Raw genomic sequence first — 17,568 nt, 5'->3', positions numbered from 1 at the left:
TGTTCCTGTCTGGGTTACGGGCAAATTTCAATGAGATCAGGTCAGCCAAAGTTAGAGGTTTCAGGGTTAACATGTGTTGAAACAAGTGCATTAGATTGCCCCCATTAACGATGTTGTGTGCGCCCTTAAGGGTATAAAGTGGAATGAACGCCAGCTCAGGCAGGTCCGTTGAGCCTGCATGAATAATCCCCCCCCCCCCCCCGATTGTTTCATTGGGTAGCAGATGTTTTCTGGGTAATGGAAAGTGGCGCTCTGACCGGTCCATGACCAGAGGTGCAAAACACACTGAAGCGTTCTCCCTCTGAATACATGCCTGTTGCTGTATCTGGCTGATTGGCTTCCCACCTAGACATAAATTGTTGGCAATTTGGGATTGATTAAAACATCTGTGCTCTGTAGGTCTGGCATTGGCAGGCAACCCACTAGTCTCTTTGGCCTGTACGAGGATGTTGTTTACCTCAAAGCAGACATTCTCTGCCACTTGGTATCTTGTCACCATGTCCCGTGAGCAGTGGTCTGTCTGAGACAGAGGATGCCCAAGGCACTTGCGTCTGCAAGTCAGCCGGGGGGGGGGGGTGTAAGTTGAAGTGGTGAAAGCCTGGGCCCCTGCTTGGTGCTCCCCATCGGGTTCTGGCACAGTAGCTGTCCAGATCTCCAGCTCCTACCACAGGGGGATGAACTAATACACTCCACTAGGCACTTGGGAGGCCACTGATGGGTTTGTTGCAGGATGTAGTGGAGCTGCTTCTGCGCACTGGCTGGACTGACCAACAGGGGAGGCATGGTCTGTTGTAGATTCGGAAGCCTCACCTATTATGCCGCTACCATCCTGGTGGATCGAGAGACTTGGTGACTTGGTTGCGTGTTCATGCAGCTAGAGAGGCCCAAATAGATACAGCAGCCTGTACATGTTTGTGCCCTATGGGAGTCACGTCTGTTGTGTTTTTGGTGCAGTTTGCTGTCCTTGGGCAGTAGCCCCTGTTGGGGCATCTTTCACAGTGAGCTCCACGAACATGTGATTGGTAATTCTTGTTGGCTGCATGAGGAACAAACATCTTCTGAAGGCCCCTTTTGGTATTTAGACACAAGGTTTTTGATAGAGGTTGTTGGGGGGGGTGGGGGCTAGCCACTGGTAACAGTGCTGACTGCTCAGCCCCCGTCGCTGTTATTAACTTGCACTTTCACCAATACTGGGTGTGGGCGGGCTGTGGTAGGGAGCGCTTCTCCAACAGAGCCCCCGTTGTGTGAGAAACAGAGGGTCAAGGAAATGGTGTCTCCAGTTTGTGCAACTTCTCCGGGGTAAGCCTAATTTGGCGAGGCAGCAAGGTGAATGGACAGGCCCCTTTCACTGCTTTTGATTCCACTCTTGTACAGGAGCTTGATCTAGGGAGAGATCACTGTGTGTCTGAAGGTCCCTCCGGGCAGGCGGTGCCCGGGAACTGTTGAAACTTCTTGGGTTCTTCTGAACCTTGTGAGGTAGGCGGATAAAAGCCTGTCTGCAAAGACTTTCGAAAGTAATCTTTAATACGCCCCTGTACTGGATCTGGGGAGGAAGACCTCTTTATGCTAACTCTAAACCTCTGTACTATATTAACCTCAGGGCATATAGCTGTTGCTGATTTTTTCGTTATTAATTTACCATTTTGGCCATGTGCCTTCCTCTCTTGTTTTCCAAGTTTGTTAGGCGGACTGTAGGTGAGACCTAGCTCCGGAAGCCAGGAGGGGGACTTGTCCAGTGAGGATTCTGATTCCTCCTCCTCCCCCCTCCCCCCCCCCGGGAGAGATTTCCTTTTAGGCATGGTGGTGAAGTTTTATGAGAAGATTTTTAAGCACAAAAGCGCTGCCACTCCCCCAACCTCCCCAGTTTTTAGACCCTGTAGTTGTGTGTGGGGTAGTTGTGAAGGTTTGGGGCCCACATGCTGCATCAGTAGTTGGCTGCTATTTGACTGGTGACTGGCTGCAAGTGTGAGGATAGTGCTAACATACAGATTGTGTGTGCAGCTATGGTGCCTGGTTCAGATGCAGCTTTAAGTTGCCCAATGTCGATTTTCCGTTTTATAGAGTTAAACTGCTCTCCCGTGCAGTGCTGCCCACCTCCCTCACCCACCCAAGAAGAAACGTTCCAAGCTGTATGCAACTCTGGGGTAGGGCCACAAGTGTTAGGCACCAGGTTAAGCGCTGTGTGTTGGTGTGGTTGCAATATGGAGCTGGTGCAGCTCAGTCTGGTGTTGAATGCAGTGCGAGTGCCTTGGTGCTCCGCACAGGACTTGCAATTTGTCTGATCAGAGAAAGCCAGGCACTGGGTCACAGGGGATTCTCCAGTGATGCTCCAGGGCACTCAGAGGCACTCAGTGGGGTACTCCATGGCTCCAAGAACATCGGGGGTACCCCAGGACACCAGAGGAGCTCGAGGAGACCAGAGGGCCAGGCCAGGCTGTGAGGGGCAGAGAGGAGAGCAAGGCAACTTTGCCCATGCAAGCTGCACGGGCCTAATGCCAACCACTTCTGCACGGAGCAGGTTACTAGCAGCCTAGTGCTTCGCCCCAGCTGCCACCACACTACTGCTCCAGTAGCTTGTGTGGCACCCAGCCATCAAGCCCAGACTTTAATCTTCAGCCGGGCTCTTGTGGCAATAGGGTGAGTGACAGTCGCCTGTCAGGTCAGCCTGACGGGTGGTCAAGTTGGTCAGCCTTGGCTTGTGGCTCAGTGCCTGGAGCAGAGCGCTGTTGAGCAGGAGAGCCCGGAGCTCCTCCCTCATTCCGCCTCCTAGCAGCCTCTCAGCAAACAGATGCGGAACTGGCAAACAGAGACTATGTAACATACCACACCTGGGCAAAACCTCTGAATCGCCATCCATCAAAGGAGAAACAGGCGCAAGGAGGGGGGTTCAACGTTATTGTATTGCCTGGGCAAGTATAGAAAAACGGGAGCCTAGAATGCTCTTACTCAGGGGCGCAGCTTCATGTGGGGTTTATGGGGTATTACAACCCCCCCCCCCCCCTCACACACACAATAATGTATTTTCTAATAAAAGGTTGGGTACAGGTGCTCTCAGTCAGGTATGGGAAGATGTCCGTTGGGTTTCACCAGGAATTTTTACATGCACACAGACAAAAATGCACACTCTCCCTCTCGGTTTTGAAAGTCTTCAAAAACGTAGGTTATTTTATAAAATACTGTGTTCTCTCTTAGTGCTTCTACCAATCCACATTCCTTGCCCTTTCCACTGCCCCACAGGCCACCCATGTACCCTGCTGGTCATATAATGTATTTAAACATTATAGGCCATCCTGATTGAAAGTCTGAAGCTCACACCCCACCAATTTATCTGGCCATGCTACGCTCCTGCTCTTACTGCTCTCCTCTCTGCAGTGTGCCCTTAGTACAATGGCCAAAGAAAATCCTTCACAATGCTGGAGTAGGCTTGGCTAAGGAGTGTGCAGGATTACAACTCGATTAAGGGTAGTGGAGTAGTATGGCACATGGACAAGAGGGAATGGAGGAGAAATAGACTGGGGCTGCCAATTAGTCCTACCTAGAGGCTGTCACCCTTCAGTTCAGTATCTCGGCGAGCAGACTGCTGCGGTCTCAAGCTATACAGAAAAGAAAGGAAGGCTTTAATCAATAGGACTCGTTTACCATATCAAATGTGGGTACCAGCACATGCTGAATCAAAATAACCACCGACTATTTGAGGCAGGTTTACTCTTTTTTTCAACTTCACCAGCGTTCCAAAATGCTCAGCAACAAAACAACGAAGACATGTAACTGAACAATGCTAACAATATTTCTTTTGGATGCAAAATGTGCCTGCAGATTTCTTATCTGAACATCTTCCTGCGCATCAGAATGGTCTGGGCAACTACTGCACTAGCAAGCAGCTCTCCAGTGTCGCCAGCTGGTGGAATGAGCCTTCAAAGACAACTGCTCCCGTTGTATTTTACTAAACCGACAGCTAATAAATACAATCCTGCACACTAGCGCCACTTGCGGGTACTTTTTCCACATCCCAATGAGGTGTGCCGAAAGGAACCAAAACAGCATCAATGATAGTGACAATGCTGACACAAGTCTGCACAACTTGGGATCTTATTATATACATCACTGAACCATCACGAAGGAGGGGGAACTGAAGAATATGAAGACTATCTACTTGAAAAAATGTTACCAGAGGGGCAGACCTTTCTAATAGATACACCCTTCCTGCAGCTTACTCACCTTAAGAATGAGTCACAAAGCCATGCTGCCTGGGAGATGGTAACGAGTGGGTGAAGATTAACCAAGGCAGCCATATATCATAGCCCTCACAAAGGATTGCAGCATGCTTGGGCTACAAGGAAGTAATGTTTGTCAAAAGTATAGAGGGATGACCAAGTGGGTTGCCCTACAGATGTCAGCCACAAGAAAGCCTCTGATGAGAGCTTTGGAAACAGCCATAACCCTAGTAAATTTAACAAATATCCTCCAGAGGGCTTTGTTGGCTAATGTGCAGCAGATCTTGATATAGAGTGCTGCCTAATGTGATATGGTACGTTTCCCGGCTGTCTTTCTTGTCTTAGCTCTGGCGAAGCCCGCAAACAACTGACCATTCATTCTTTCCTTGAGCGTGATCAATGTAATAGGATACTGCACTTCCGGGCTCCAGTCTGTGCAGCCGATCATTCTTTGATGGGGTGAGGATGGAAGAAAGATGGAATGATAATGGACTGGCCCTTGGGAAAGGCAGATACCACCTTAGGTAGAAAGGGCAGGCAATGAGGACCAACTTGTCCAGGAATAATATCATGACTGGTGGATGAACTTAGTGGGTCTAAAATTCTCAGTCCTTACAGGCTGAAGAAACTGTCACCGAGAAGACGGTCTTCAGAACGTGAAGTTGAACAGGGCATCTTGTATGTAGGCTCTAAGGTGGTTGCCATTAGAAAAGTCAACAAAAGATAGAAGTTTCACTAAGGAACAAAGAATAAAGGAGGAAACGAGTAAAGCAAACATTTAATAAAATGTGCACAGAGCCACATGTGGATACCCGATCTGGAAAAAAGCAAGACGCTCAAAACGGGTGTAGCTCCTATTCAATTCAGGGTCATCCAGAGAGTTGACTAGGAATCTTCTTGCACATTGAGGGAATTTGCAAAGTGAACAGCTACTGGGAAAAATCCCTCATCGCTGAGACTACTGACAGTTGAACTAGCTCCGAGTCAACCACCCCTCCTTTTCTGTTAATATAATGGCAGTAATAGGGTTGTTGAACAGAATCAGAATGGTGCTCCCTACAAATGAATAGAGAAAGACCTTTATTGCAAGGCAGGCGTCCCCCAGCTTTATATTTGTAGATGCTACTCAAATGGAAGCCAAAGTCTTACGTCTCTCAGATGGGTGCCCCAGTCCAGTGAGAAGGCATCTATTACCATTGTAGCCTGCGCTTGTTGAGGGTTAAAAGAAGACCAACAAACAAGGAGGGGCAGTATCCACCAGAGCAGATCCTGATGGATTAATTTGAGGATCTGCACCCAAGCTGAGGGGCTGCCTTTTTGTTGAGAACATGGTTTTCTCTGTCACCCCTAAAGGGCTCTCAGTTGCCATCTGAACGGTTACTCCCAAGCAGCCAGAAAAAGGTCCAGAAATGCCTCACTAAAGGGAAGCAAAAGCTCTGCAACTGTGGTAGAGGATGGTTTCAAGATTTGTCAATATGTTGTATTTGGCCTCCAAGGAGGGTAGAGTAAACTCCAAAGTTTCCGCTTATGTTTGTACCACAGTAGTGAACAAATATTTCTTTTGAAGGAGGTCCAGAAGGATAAGGGAGATCCCCCTCCTGAAGAAGTGCCCAGACCTCCTGCATTTTTAAATCAATAAATTAGCCAGCATCCGTGTTACAAGGGAGGAGAGAGATTTGTAGGTGTTGAGTTGTTGCCATCTGTATCTTTACCGATATCAGACATGGGAAGGGCAGCAGAGCAGCCCCAAGAAGTTCTATAATGGCAAATTGTGTTCTGCCCGGGGTACGTAGTCAAAACATGCCTTGACCTTCTCCAACAATCTAATGATTTTTGAAGTGCTGAGAAAACTTCTTATGGCAGTGTGAGTGTCGGGCTGGGCTCACAGAACAGGGGGCCGCACCTTGGCAAGCACTGATCACTTCTCAGGTGCCACTGCCATAGCCCACGAATATGCATAATCCAGAAGCGCTGGGTCAGGGCAGCTGGAGTCGCCAAATCAGCAGCAACAGGCTCATCCCTTGCTCCTGGCCCCGAAAGTCCTGATTAAATCCAACAGTCTACCCGAATGTTGCTGGAAATTTATCTCATGATGAAGAGTAATTCAGCATCAAGGAATGGTGTTGAAATTACCAACTGTGCCAGGAATGAGAGTTACCTCGAAAAAATCAGGCAAATTTTTCTTCCTATTGTGCTTTTGTGTGGGAAGATTTGGGGATTTCAAACCGTACCAGAATACATAACTGAAGGGGAGAGGCAATAAAATATTTTGGCCTCCTTCTCGCAAATGGCCTTCAGATGCATCAATAAACAGGAGTTCTAGGCCACAGAATCATGGTCAGAGCCCATGCATCACATGCAGATATCAAGTAGGTCTGACAAAGACATTTTCTTGCAGCATCTATTACAGGGTTTCAACCCCTGGTCTCGTAAGACATTTGATCTAGATAATGTCAAAAAGCGGAGTAATTTCGTCGGAGGTCGCAAGGCGACACCTGCTGCACCCATTAGCTGTGAAAAGAGGTTTCCAGATGCAGTAGGAAGAGGATGGAAGAAACTGAATCGAGATGGTTTACGAGACAACTTGACTGAAAGTGGAGTAAACTGAACTAGTTTATTTTTTTTGTTATCATACTGGTCTGGGATAATGTTTCATTCAAAATGTGAAGTTACTTTCAATTTGTCAGCTTGTAATTAAATAAGATTAAATTATGGCATTTCTTTTTTGTGGCACTGAATACATTACACATGTATGCCCTCCTAACATTAGATCTGCATGGTTCGTTTAACCATATTCGCCTATTTTACTCATTTTCTTCCACACGCTGAACAGTTGTCACTAACAAAGGATGACTAAAGGCATGTAATACACTTTTTGAAAGATTTTGAAATATAAAAGATTGCATTAATTCTATGTATAATTCAGCAATTCAGACGCCATACAAATCTAAAGAAAAAAAGTAGTCTGTAAAAACATTAGTTCACATAATACACAACGTTAACAGTCCATTTAAAAAAAAAAAAAATTAAATATAAGGCAGATGTGTAAATAGTATTTAAAACAGGTCATTCTTAAGGGAGGCAACACTTAAATAGACAACCATTTTTTTTAAATGAAATAGAGGTGAAGCGTTAAAGAACACCCCCCCCCCCCCCTCTAAACTGTTCTTCAGCCCAATGCAGCGGCGCTGAATCGCCCAATTCATTGTTTCAAGCCACAGACCACTCTACATCAGCCCGAAGTTTCAACAAAGTTTGAAAATCGAAAAAAACGTTTCCTGGGCGTAAGGTTTCGCTATAAATTGAACATACATTTTAACTGTTTAAAAACCGGGCACGGGTACTTCCAGGAAGCCGGATTAAAACAGAATAAAAAAAACAATAAAAAAAATACACCCAACTTTCTACCGAATTTCCAACATTAAACTTTCTGTCTGTGGCTCTTTTCGCTCAAACTGAGAACAGGTCTTCGACAAAGAGCCCACATCAAGCCAGTGCGTAGCCAGTGTGTCTTGGGCCCTGGTGCAAGGTCGGAAACGGTTGCACCTGCTCCACCAATGCAAGCTCCGCCCTCGAAACCACCAGCCCCCTGTACAGGGCATTAGCTGAGTTTGTCTAGGCGTGGGAGTAGAGCGGGGTTCTGCGGAGACTCTGCAAGAAGGAAGCTCGAGTGTTCGTTCACTCTGCGCTTTTCTTCAGCCGGGCTACTTTGCATGAACACCGATGGCGAAGAGCTTGCTAAACGGCTCACATTACAATCCAGAAAAGACGGTAGTCGGGACTCCGGCTGCATGGCCTGCAACCAGGAGATGCTTTGTTCGGCAGCATGAGCTAGCCACGGGTGCCATCGATGTCGTTATTGTCGGTTTACTTTCACCTCGGGCCACAGACTCATGCGTATGCCCAAGCCTCACCGCCCATCCGAGTCTCGGTCACGCTTCCTACACTGACCCCCTCGTTCTGCAAAGCGCAAGAGGGCGAGTTCGCTACTTGGCGCTCCTGCAAGGTGTTAACGTTTCCATCGCTGTCCCTCAGTCTTCGGACCCGTCACCCAATTTTCCACAGCTCGCCTACAACACACCACTCCATCCTATGCTCTCATATGTCACCCAACTAATGTGCAATAATATTCAAGGCACATAAGAGCCCAGCGTTGCGGCAGAGGAACATCTAATTCCCGTGACCCTAGTGCACACCCTACTCGACACTTGCCTGCTGATTCCGGTGCTTGATACGGAAAAGGTGCCTCAGCATGTCGGAGGCTGGTCTCCCATCACCCCTCGCAAGCTCACACCTTCAGCTGCCCCACGCCGAGGAGAAACCCGGCCCTTGCCCAGGGAGACCGCGCAGAGGAGGCTCGCAGCTGTCACCGTGGCACCCCGGTTTCTGTGCACTGGGAGTGTTTCATATCACAAGAACTAAAGGAAACTGCACAACTTCCCCTACAAGAAACCACAAGCAGCAGCTGTTCACCCTGACTGCGCTCGGAGGCATGAGTGAGTATGTGCCTGTTTTGGCACTGGACAACATTTTCACAGCAGAGAAACCGTGGGTAGCAACCAGGGAGGCAAGCACTCACCCCACGGCATTTATAAAGCTAGGTCACATCACTCACCAGGGCCCGAAGGAGGCACGGCCACCTCACACCGGAGGCCCTGGGGGCTGGGTCCTAGAGGACTCCTAGGATAAGCCACCTCATCCCAGAGGCCCTATGACATTAGGCAACCTCAAACACTAGGTGAGTAAATCACTGTGCCCAACTCCTCACTGAAGGGAACGCAGGAAACCATGCGACCTCACCATAGGAAACTAGAGCTCTCCTGAGAGGCCTTTTTGGGAATCAAGGTCTTGATTCCTAAAAGAAGGTTTAGGAGGATCACTTTACTTTTTAGGGTTGCAAGGTCGTAACGGGATAGATTGCACAACTACCTAGACTCACTAGAACGTTTTCCAACCCTCGACCCCTCCACCTCAAAATCCCCACTCCCAGGCAATTAGGAGGTTGGCCAACTACTTCCTGGTCCCCTTAAGAGGCTAAACAACCACACTGGGTACCTAGAAGGTTGACTCATCCTCCTTCAGGTGTACTAGGAAGCAGGATCATTCAATTCCCAGGCGCCTGTCACACTAGGTCACCTTACTTCTAAGGATACTACGAGGCAGGTACACTACTCTCAGGGACCCTAAATAACCAGGACCACCCAAATTTCAGGGCCTCGTTATTCTGGATCATTACTTCCAAGAGGCTGTCAATACTCTTGGGATCTCTAGGGGGTCTAATTATTGCTCTGAGGGCAAAATGGAGTTGTCCCAACATGAACTTACGGTAGGTGGACTAGTGTATGTGATCTATACTCAGAGGCTCTGGAATTACATCACCAGTCTAGCCTCAGGTGTCACCACGCCCCTTTCATCTGATGTAGCTTCTTACTGCAAGATCCTGGATTTGAAATGTTTTGAGGGTGTAAGTAAAAATGTCCAGAGGTGTGAGATGAGGATGACATGATTAAAAAATAATAAACTCTCCCCTCCATTTTTTCTAGCCAAGTTAAGCGGACATACCACTAGCCAATGCAGACCTTCCCCAAGCAGTCATCATTGGTTCTCCAGATCAACACACCTTCCTGGCACCCAGGGGAGCAAGTAGTTCAGTGTACCACAGACACTTCTCTTCACTGACAGTAGTAGTTTTCAAAGCAGCACACAACTTGTTATGAGTGTGCGATTTCTGTGAGGCTGTTTTCAGTGAAAGCCCGACAACATTGTGGTAGATACAGGCGTTGCATCGTATCTACTTTTCATTCGTAAAGTAGCTGTAAAATATTGATTTTCAATCCAGTAATCTCATTAAAAAAGTTAGTACAGCTCAACTTTCAAAGAGGTAATCTCTCGCCAATCAGTTTCCATTAAAGATCATTAAAATAATTAAATCTGGTTAGGAGGCGCAGACTCTGAATCCCTCTTACGAAATAGGCACTTGCAAATTTTAATATTTAATTGTTAAGCAAAATTCAAAGTCAATTCAATATATTCCCTTTTGAAGTACTTTCGCTCACCTCTGACATCGAGGTGGCAAATCCCTCCATGTAAACATGTCAACTCTTCTTCAAGCAGCGGAGGCCACCCTCTTTTCACTCAGCCATCCTTCTGACGTGTCTGTAGCTTTCAGTGAGGTGCCCCTCTTTTCAAATCTGCATAACCCTTCTAAAGCTCTATTCTCCATTCCCTTCAGCTAGTTCATCCTCGTAACACAGGACTTCGCCCTCACTGGAGGGTCATGAGGCTGACAGACACGTGTGAAGGTGTAGCCTTCACTGCTGTACCACTGCGGTCTCCGAGTTGCGCACAAGGATTTTAAACATTCCACTAAATGCCGGTTTGGATCGACTACTCAGAGTCAGCGAAATCTTCTTTCCGTACCTCACAGAAAACCCGTGGACTCGAATGAGAATAAAATACGGTGCGTGAACTCCAAGCCCGCGGAAATTCATGGACTAACACTAACCCGTCTCTGAAAAAAAGAAAAAAAAAAAAAATCACGATAAAGTGCTGTGTAACTGCGCATCTCTAGGCGGGATACTGGTTAACAATCTCCTGCAGTTATGTCTGATTATCTGCTTCTTGCAGAGGCATTAAATAACCGCACTTAACAAGGTGCTGCTTTATGGTGTTTGCTGCTGGCATTCGGTTTCCTGGCGCTGCAAATATGAATTACAACTACTCAACGTTGTCGCCTCGGTCTCATACCGGATTCCCCGCGGCACCTGGAGCCGTAAGATAGGGGACAAGTCCTTAGGTGCACAGGCAGGAAAAAGAGCCCCCTGTGCACTTCATGCTTCACCGAGACACTGATAGAGCGTTCCGGCCTACTAATTTACCTGTATTTTGGACGCTCTTGGGCCGACGAATCTTTTGACCAAGTGGGGCTCACCTTACCCGAGAGAAACTCGAGCTCAATCAAATCAAATAATCAATATCGAACATAAGCAGTACCACGAACAACATAACACTTCACAATTAATCCAGACATCATTTCGGCGAAACCATAACCACACCAGTTTTATGCAAAGTTAGTGAATTTATTTCCCTATATTAACAAAGCTAGCACAATATATATGTGTCTCAACACCAAATGATAAATGTAGATGAACATTAATAGCTGTCCATATCGGCGGAAAAGATGCAATCTATGTAGCATTTGAATAATAATGCCTTCTATAATGGCAACAAACTACTAAAACAATAATCTGTAATGAGCTAATTGCATACATTGATCAGCATAACAAGGTCTCAAATTGCATCGTGCATATGAATGAATCCTCACCTAACCTCATATTAGCATCAGCATGTGGGACTTCATGCAAAACAATTTGGCAACATTAATTTGGAAAACTCCTAACTAGGGCTCTAATCAAAATCAGCAGTTGGTTACCTAAAAAGAAAACACAATGCAATTGTACATTTATATCTTTTCATATTTACCAAATTCAATCAGCATTCAAGGAAGTCTTCGTCTCGCAGGTACCAGGCTCGATCGGCATGGGACGGGGCAAAGGGGTAGGGTGGACGGGGCAATTGCCTCACAGCGGCAAGATATAAGGACAAAACTACTTCATGCAAGGGACGAATCAAAGTTAAAGTCTCTAGGGCAAGAATTAATTAAAGTCTCTTTCTCTCGATTAGAGAAAGCATCAGAGTCTCAGTCAAAATGGCGTCGCTCATCAATTGGCTCGATGGGTGCAAAGCTGTAATGGCTGTAAAAGGGCGTCAATGGCGTCAAATGGCTCCTTTCTCCTCGTGCACCTGATTTTTATAGACAACAGTTCAAATCCAGTAGGGTCTTCCATTGGAGGGTTCATAGGTTAGCTTCAAATTGTCCAATCAAAAACAACAGTTTACAAGCTTTTACTTAAACATACATTATCCTTGGAGTCGGGTACGTAAGTTGCAACATTTTATACCAATTAACTCACTTTCAGAGCTTCCATTGTCCGCACCTGCAGATTGACCTTGAAGCGAAGAAAAAGATGCCATGCTGGCACGAAACCTTAAAGATAAGCATGTGAACCGATCCCACTGGAAAAATACAGCTTCAAGCAAGAATACACGTTTACTAGCACAGTGGAAAAATACGAGCATCTAAACCGTGAGACAAGGCAACTAGGCCGAAGCCTCTACTAAAGTTATGCTAAGCTAAAACATTTCACACAAGCAAATCATGGCACACGTTTACGATTATGTCGGATTAGTACATTTCTAATACATCACGTTATATAAAGCACGCTTATAAATGATGGCAAACTACTCTGAGGGCACATTTTGTCCCCGTACAATCTTTATTAGTTCGATTAAAGTCACACTTGATTATTGCAGTACTACGTTTAAGCGCTAATAAATGTAAAACCTTTATTTCCGCGTCACCAATCCCTCCTCTGATGACTACTTGTCATCACACAAAACATTCCCACAAATTTTATTCCATAAAAATTCTGTCAGTTCTCTTTGCCTTTTTGTTCCCCTTGTTCTCGCTTTGTATTCTTCTGCCATTCTTTTCATCATTTTCTCTTCCTTCCTTCTCCTAATTCTTTCCATGATCATTATTATTCCCCTTTTTATTCCCCAAATTCCAAAGATGCAAATTAGCACTATTAGAATTCCCTGTATTATCTTCAGCAATATTCCATTCCAAATCCCACCTAACCAACTTCCCACTGACGCAATTCCTTTTCCAACTTTCTCCCAAACTCCTGGTTCTTTCAATTCCTTCAAATCTGCACTTTCTTTTGTTAGATTCGCAAGCATTGTTTTAATCTTCACACTGTTGTCAGGAATATACGTGCAACAGTGGCGCGCACCAAGCATTTTGCAAACGCCGCCATCCTTTGCTAAAAGAATGTCTAAGGCAAGCCGATTTTGAAGAGTCATAGCTCTTTCCGCTGCAAGTTCAGCATCCATCAGGATTATAGCACCTGAAAACTTTGTCAACATGTTATCCACTATAGTAGACAACTTTCTTATTTTGATGGAATTTAACACAACTCCCAGTGAAGGAATCATGGCTCCAAATATATCTCCTACCACAGCAGCTGCGGTCTCTCTTTTCTGGATACGATGAGATCCAGGAGTCTTTGGAATCACCGATAGGTCATCCAGTTGATAAACCTTTGGGAACACTATACCCAAATAACATCTCCCCCACCATCCCTTTGGAAGACGATAATAGGCATTATGCCCACAAATGTAATATACACCTGGTATGACAGGGTCAAGTCCGTTCAGCATGAATGTCCATTTGGCCTTAAAGATAAACGTGTGTTTACATTCACTCGCACCCACAAAAATATTATCATAATAAGACTCACCACGATATATACAAAATTTCCCTACATGCCAAGCATCTAAAGCTATTTTCCCTTGTGTTTTTATTGCAGCAAAAGCATAATTATCTACTGAAGTTCTCTTATGTAACTCCTTTTCTAATTTCGCATTCATTTGTGCCCTTCTATCATCTGTGCGATCTAAGAAGCTTATTTCTACTGCAGTGAGCGAGCAGGTAAGGTTTTCTCTATGAGCGTGAGCCGTTTCAAAAGGTAGCATTGGCTCGAAAAATTCCCTCATCAGTTTAGCATCCCAATCTTTAGCAGTCTGGCTTAGCTGCGTGATTACAGGCACATATGCAAAGGTAACATCATAATTGGAATAAAAATACTGTATGTTAGTCTGACCATAAAATCTAGAAGTTACTATACTACATGTAATCCCATATGTAAGAGGCAGGTGGTGATAAGTCACCCCTTCCGTTACCGAGGTCGGTATCTGTGTACACACGTAACAATCTTTCGCATCCATAGTCTCCACATATTCTGTTAGTAAGCGATAGAAAACGTTATACGAAAGTTCCTTCTTCTCATGCAAGTGTCTCTCATCTAATTCTAGTCTTTTCAATGCAGTTAGTTCAGTGACAGGAACAGGAGCAATAGTAGAAGCATCAATTTTCTCATTTTCACCCTTTCCACGCATTCCAAGCACTATTGCCATTATTATTAGTACACATGCAACTACCAAGCCTATACACACATATTTACAATATTTCATTCTACCGTTTTGTGTAGCGTACTTAGACATGATCTGTACAGAATCAGAGAGCTAGAAGCACTTATAAAAGAAACGATGTAGCAATTAGTTACAAAGCTGAACGAGCGCAATGTTCACACAGTTTTCTTCAGGAGGCCAGTCACTTATCGGTTAGCAGCACTTGTCTCAATTCGGGTTTAAGAGTCAATCAGGTTATCAAAGTCTTATCAGGTTAGCAAATGTCTCATCCGGTTTAGCAATGTCTCAGCTGGTTGTATCACGTTAGATTATAGCAAGCAATGTCATTTACCAGCTTTTCAATCAACAGTGTCTATAAAACTTTTCTTTTCTATCGGTATCTCTTCTTCTTCGTTCGAGGCTAAGAGATACAAATTCGTCAGCCCAATCGTCGTTGACTGCATATGCCCATTCTGGACCGGAATACCTCCTGTTGGGTATTCTTTTCCTTTTTAATTTTGCCTCTCTCTTCGACTCTGCCTCGCTGGTACTTTCCTCTTTGGTCAAGTCTTTTTCTTCACTTGATGTTGGTACCACGACAGACACTTCCTTTCTTTTCTCTTTCACTTTTGGCCCTTCACTGTCGTTCGACTTTTCTCTAGTTCTCAGTTTTGCTGGCGAGATGCTCGGTCTTTTCTTTGCACTGTGACCATTTGATGGACCTGCGCTCTCTTCTGAAGAAGACTGAACAGTTTCGTTCTGTTTTCCCTTGTCCCCTTCTTCTGGGGAGTCTGTCACACTTTCCTTTTCTTTTTCTGTACCGTCTGCTTCTGGGAAAGCCCTCCTCTGATCAGGCTCTCCAGCCTTCTCACCTCTTTCTGTATCGTCTGCTTCTGGGAAAGCCCTCCTCTGATCAGGCTCTCCTGCTTTTTCACCTCTTTCGAGCCCGTTGTCACCGCTACTCTCGTCAGGCTCTTTGTCACTTTCAGCTGCTTCAGGCTCTTTGCTACCTTCAGCTTCTTTGTCGCTGTCTGAGGTTTCTCCTTGGTCTTCCCCAAGTGAATCGGTTGCTTCGTCCTCAGAGAATATTTCTCTCTCCTCTGTTTCTGCTCGTTCGCTGTTAGTTCTGTTTTGCTCTGTCTCAGCGCTCGGCACTTTATCAGGTACTGGCAGTTTCAGCGCTTCAACTTCCTCTTCTGTGGGACACAACACTTTCTTTGTGTGACTGGCGTGAATCCAGTTGGGAACTCCCGCACACTTCACAGCAGTAGTTGTTGTCAGGATCACTTGGAAAGGGCCTTTCCAACGGGGTTCCAGACACGACTTCCTGACGTGCTTCTTTATCACGACCCAGTCACCTGCTTTCAGTGTGTGTCCTGGACCTTGGATCGGTGGCAAGGTGGTTGCTTCCACCTGGTGAGAGAAAGAGCGAACCACGTCAGCCAGACCTTTGCAGTAGTCTAGCACCATATCATCTGTAATATTCAAAAGCGCGTTTGCGGGAACTGCAGGAAGTCTCATAGCCCTGCCCATGAGGATTTCGTGCGGGGACAATCCAATCTTTGTCAGGGGTGTTTCTCATCGACATTAACACCAAAGGCAATGCGCGTCAGGCCATTTCAAATTTGTCGATGCACATATTTTCGCCATTCTTGATTTCAGGGTACCATTCATTTGTTCCACCAGTCCTGATGCTTCGGGGCGATAGCTGCAATGCAGTTTCTGCTCAATGTTCAGCGCTGCGCAAAGTAACTTTATCACCTCGTTATTGAAGTGACTTCCCCTATCTGATTCTAAAGAGATCGGGAATCCGAAACGTGGTATCAACTCCCTCAACAATAGTTTAGCAACTGTAAGGCTGTCATTTCTACGTGTGGGGTATGCTTCAATCCAGTGACTAAAAATGCACACAATCACCAACACATACTTCAGACCTCCATGCACAGGCATCTCAATGAAGTCCATTTGCATTCGACTGAACGGGCCTGCTGCTCTGCCTATGTGCCCCATGTTCACGACTGTTCCCTTTCCTGGGTTCATCTGTTGACAAGTGACACAACGGTGGCAGACTCCTTCTGCAACTTGACGAAATCTGGGGTTAAACCAATCAGTTTTGAACAATCTTATCATGGCATCTCTCCCCAGGTGAGCTTGCCCATGATAGAACCGCGCTAGCTGCGATAAGAGACTATTTGGTAAGACAAATTTTCCCTCATTTGAAACCCATAGCTCATCTGGTCTCTTTACACATTGTGACTTAATCCAGGAAACTTTTTCATCCTCCCTGACACTATTCTGTAATGCTTTTAATTCATCCATTGTATCTACGACCTTCAAGGCAAATGCCTCGGCTGGTTCAAGCTCTGGCTCACTGATCGAGTTCCATTCATCCTTGAGCAATATACAGTTCAAGGCACAAAATCTTGCGACTTGATCCGCATATGCGTTTCCCAGGGAAACATAGTCCTGTCCTTTTGTATGAGCACTACACTTTACCACTGCAATTTCGGCTGGCATTTGAATGGCATGTAACAATTCCCTTATTCTCTCCCCGTTTTTCACTGGGGATCCTGAAGAAGTCAGGAAACCTCTCTGTGACCATAGTTGCCCAAAGTCGTGCACAATTCCAAACCCATACTGACTATCAGTGTAAATGGTAACCTTCATCAATGTAGACAGTTGGCATGCTCTTGTAAGGGCTACAAGCTCTGCTACTTGTGCAGAATAGACTCCTTGAAGCCAGGACGCTTCCAGGACACCTGCTACAGTACATACAGCATATCCTGCTTTTAATACTCCCAGTGCATCTCTTAAACATGACCCATCAACAAAAACAATTTGGTCATTTTCATCAAGCTTAGTATCTTTAATGTCAGGTCGTGGTTTTGTGCAAAATTCAGTCACCTGAAGGCAGTCATGCTCGACGTCCTCAGCGTTCTCAATTTCAGCATTTTCACCGGGTAGCAAGGTTGCTGGATTCAACGTAGTGCACCTTTTCAGCTGCACATTCGGTGAGCCCAGAATTATCGTTTCAGACCTGGTAAGCCTTGCTCCAGTCATGTGTTGCGTTCGGGAGCGGGTCAAAAGAATCTCGACTGAGTGAGGGACCATAACTGTTACTGGATGTCCCATCACTATTCCTTCACTCTGAGTGAGGCTGATACCAACTGCTGTTACGGCGCGCAAGCACCCTGGCAGTGCTGCTGCGACCGGATCCAAAGTAGCTGAAAAATATGCTACTGGTCTGTTTATGCCACCATGGGCTTGTGTCAAGACAGACAAAGAACATGCATCACGTTCATGGCAAAACAATGTGAAAGGC

At 45.8% G+C, this 17,568-nt stretch overlaps 1 protein-coding gene across 4 annotated transcripts in view; it reads right to left on the bottom strand.

The window, feature by feature from the left end:
- Window positions 1-17,568, bottom strand: part of RPS6KA1 (ribosomal protein S6 kinase A1) — a 565,248-nt gene that overhangs the window by 354,797 nt on the left and 192,883 nt on the right. The window contains exon 1 of one of the 4 annotated variants that reach the window (XM_069224047.1): window positions 8,427-8,603. The exons of the other annotated variants lie outside the window; for them this stretch is intronic. Coding sequence (XP_069080148.1) covers window positions 8,427-8,468 — 42 coding nt within the window. The 5' untranslated portion in view covers window positions 8,469-8,603. Of the gene's footprint in view, window positions 1-8,426; window positions 8,604-17,568 lie in introns of those variants that run through there. 4 annotated transcript variants of the gene reach the window in all.

The sequence above is a fragment of the Pleurodeles waltl genome, chromosome 3_1, assembly GCF_031143425.1.
Source record: "Pleurodeles waltl isolate 20211129_DDA chromosome 3_1, aPleWal1.hap1.20221129, whole genome shotgun sequence".
Lineage (NCBI taxonomy): Eukaryota > Metazoa > Chordata > Amphibia > Caudata > Salamandridae > Pleurodeles > Pleurodeles waltl.
The sequence above is the reverse complement of the archived record's forward strand: the minus strand, read 5'-3'. Positions and strand labels throughout refer to the sequence as shown.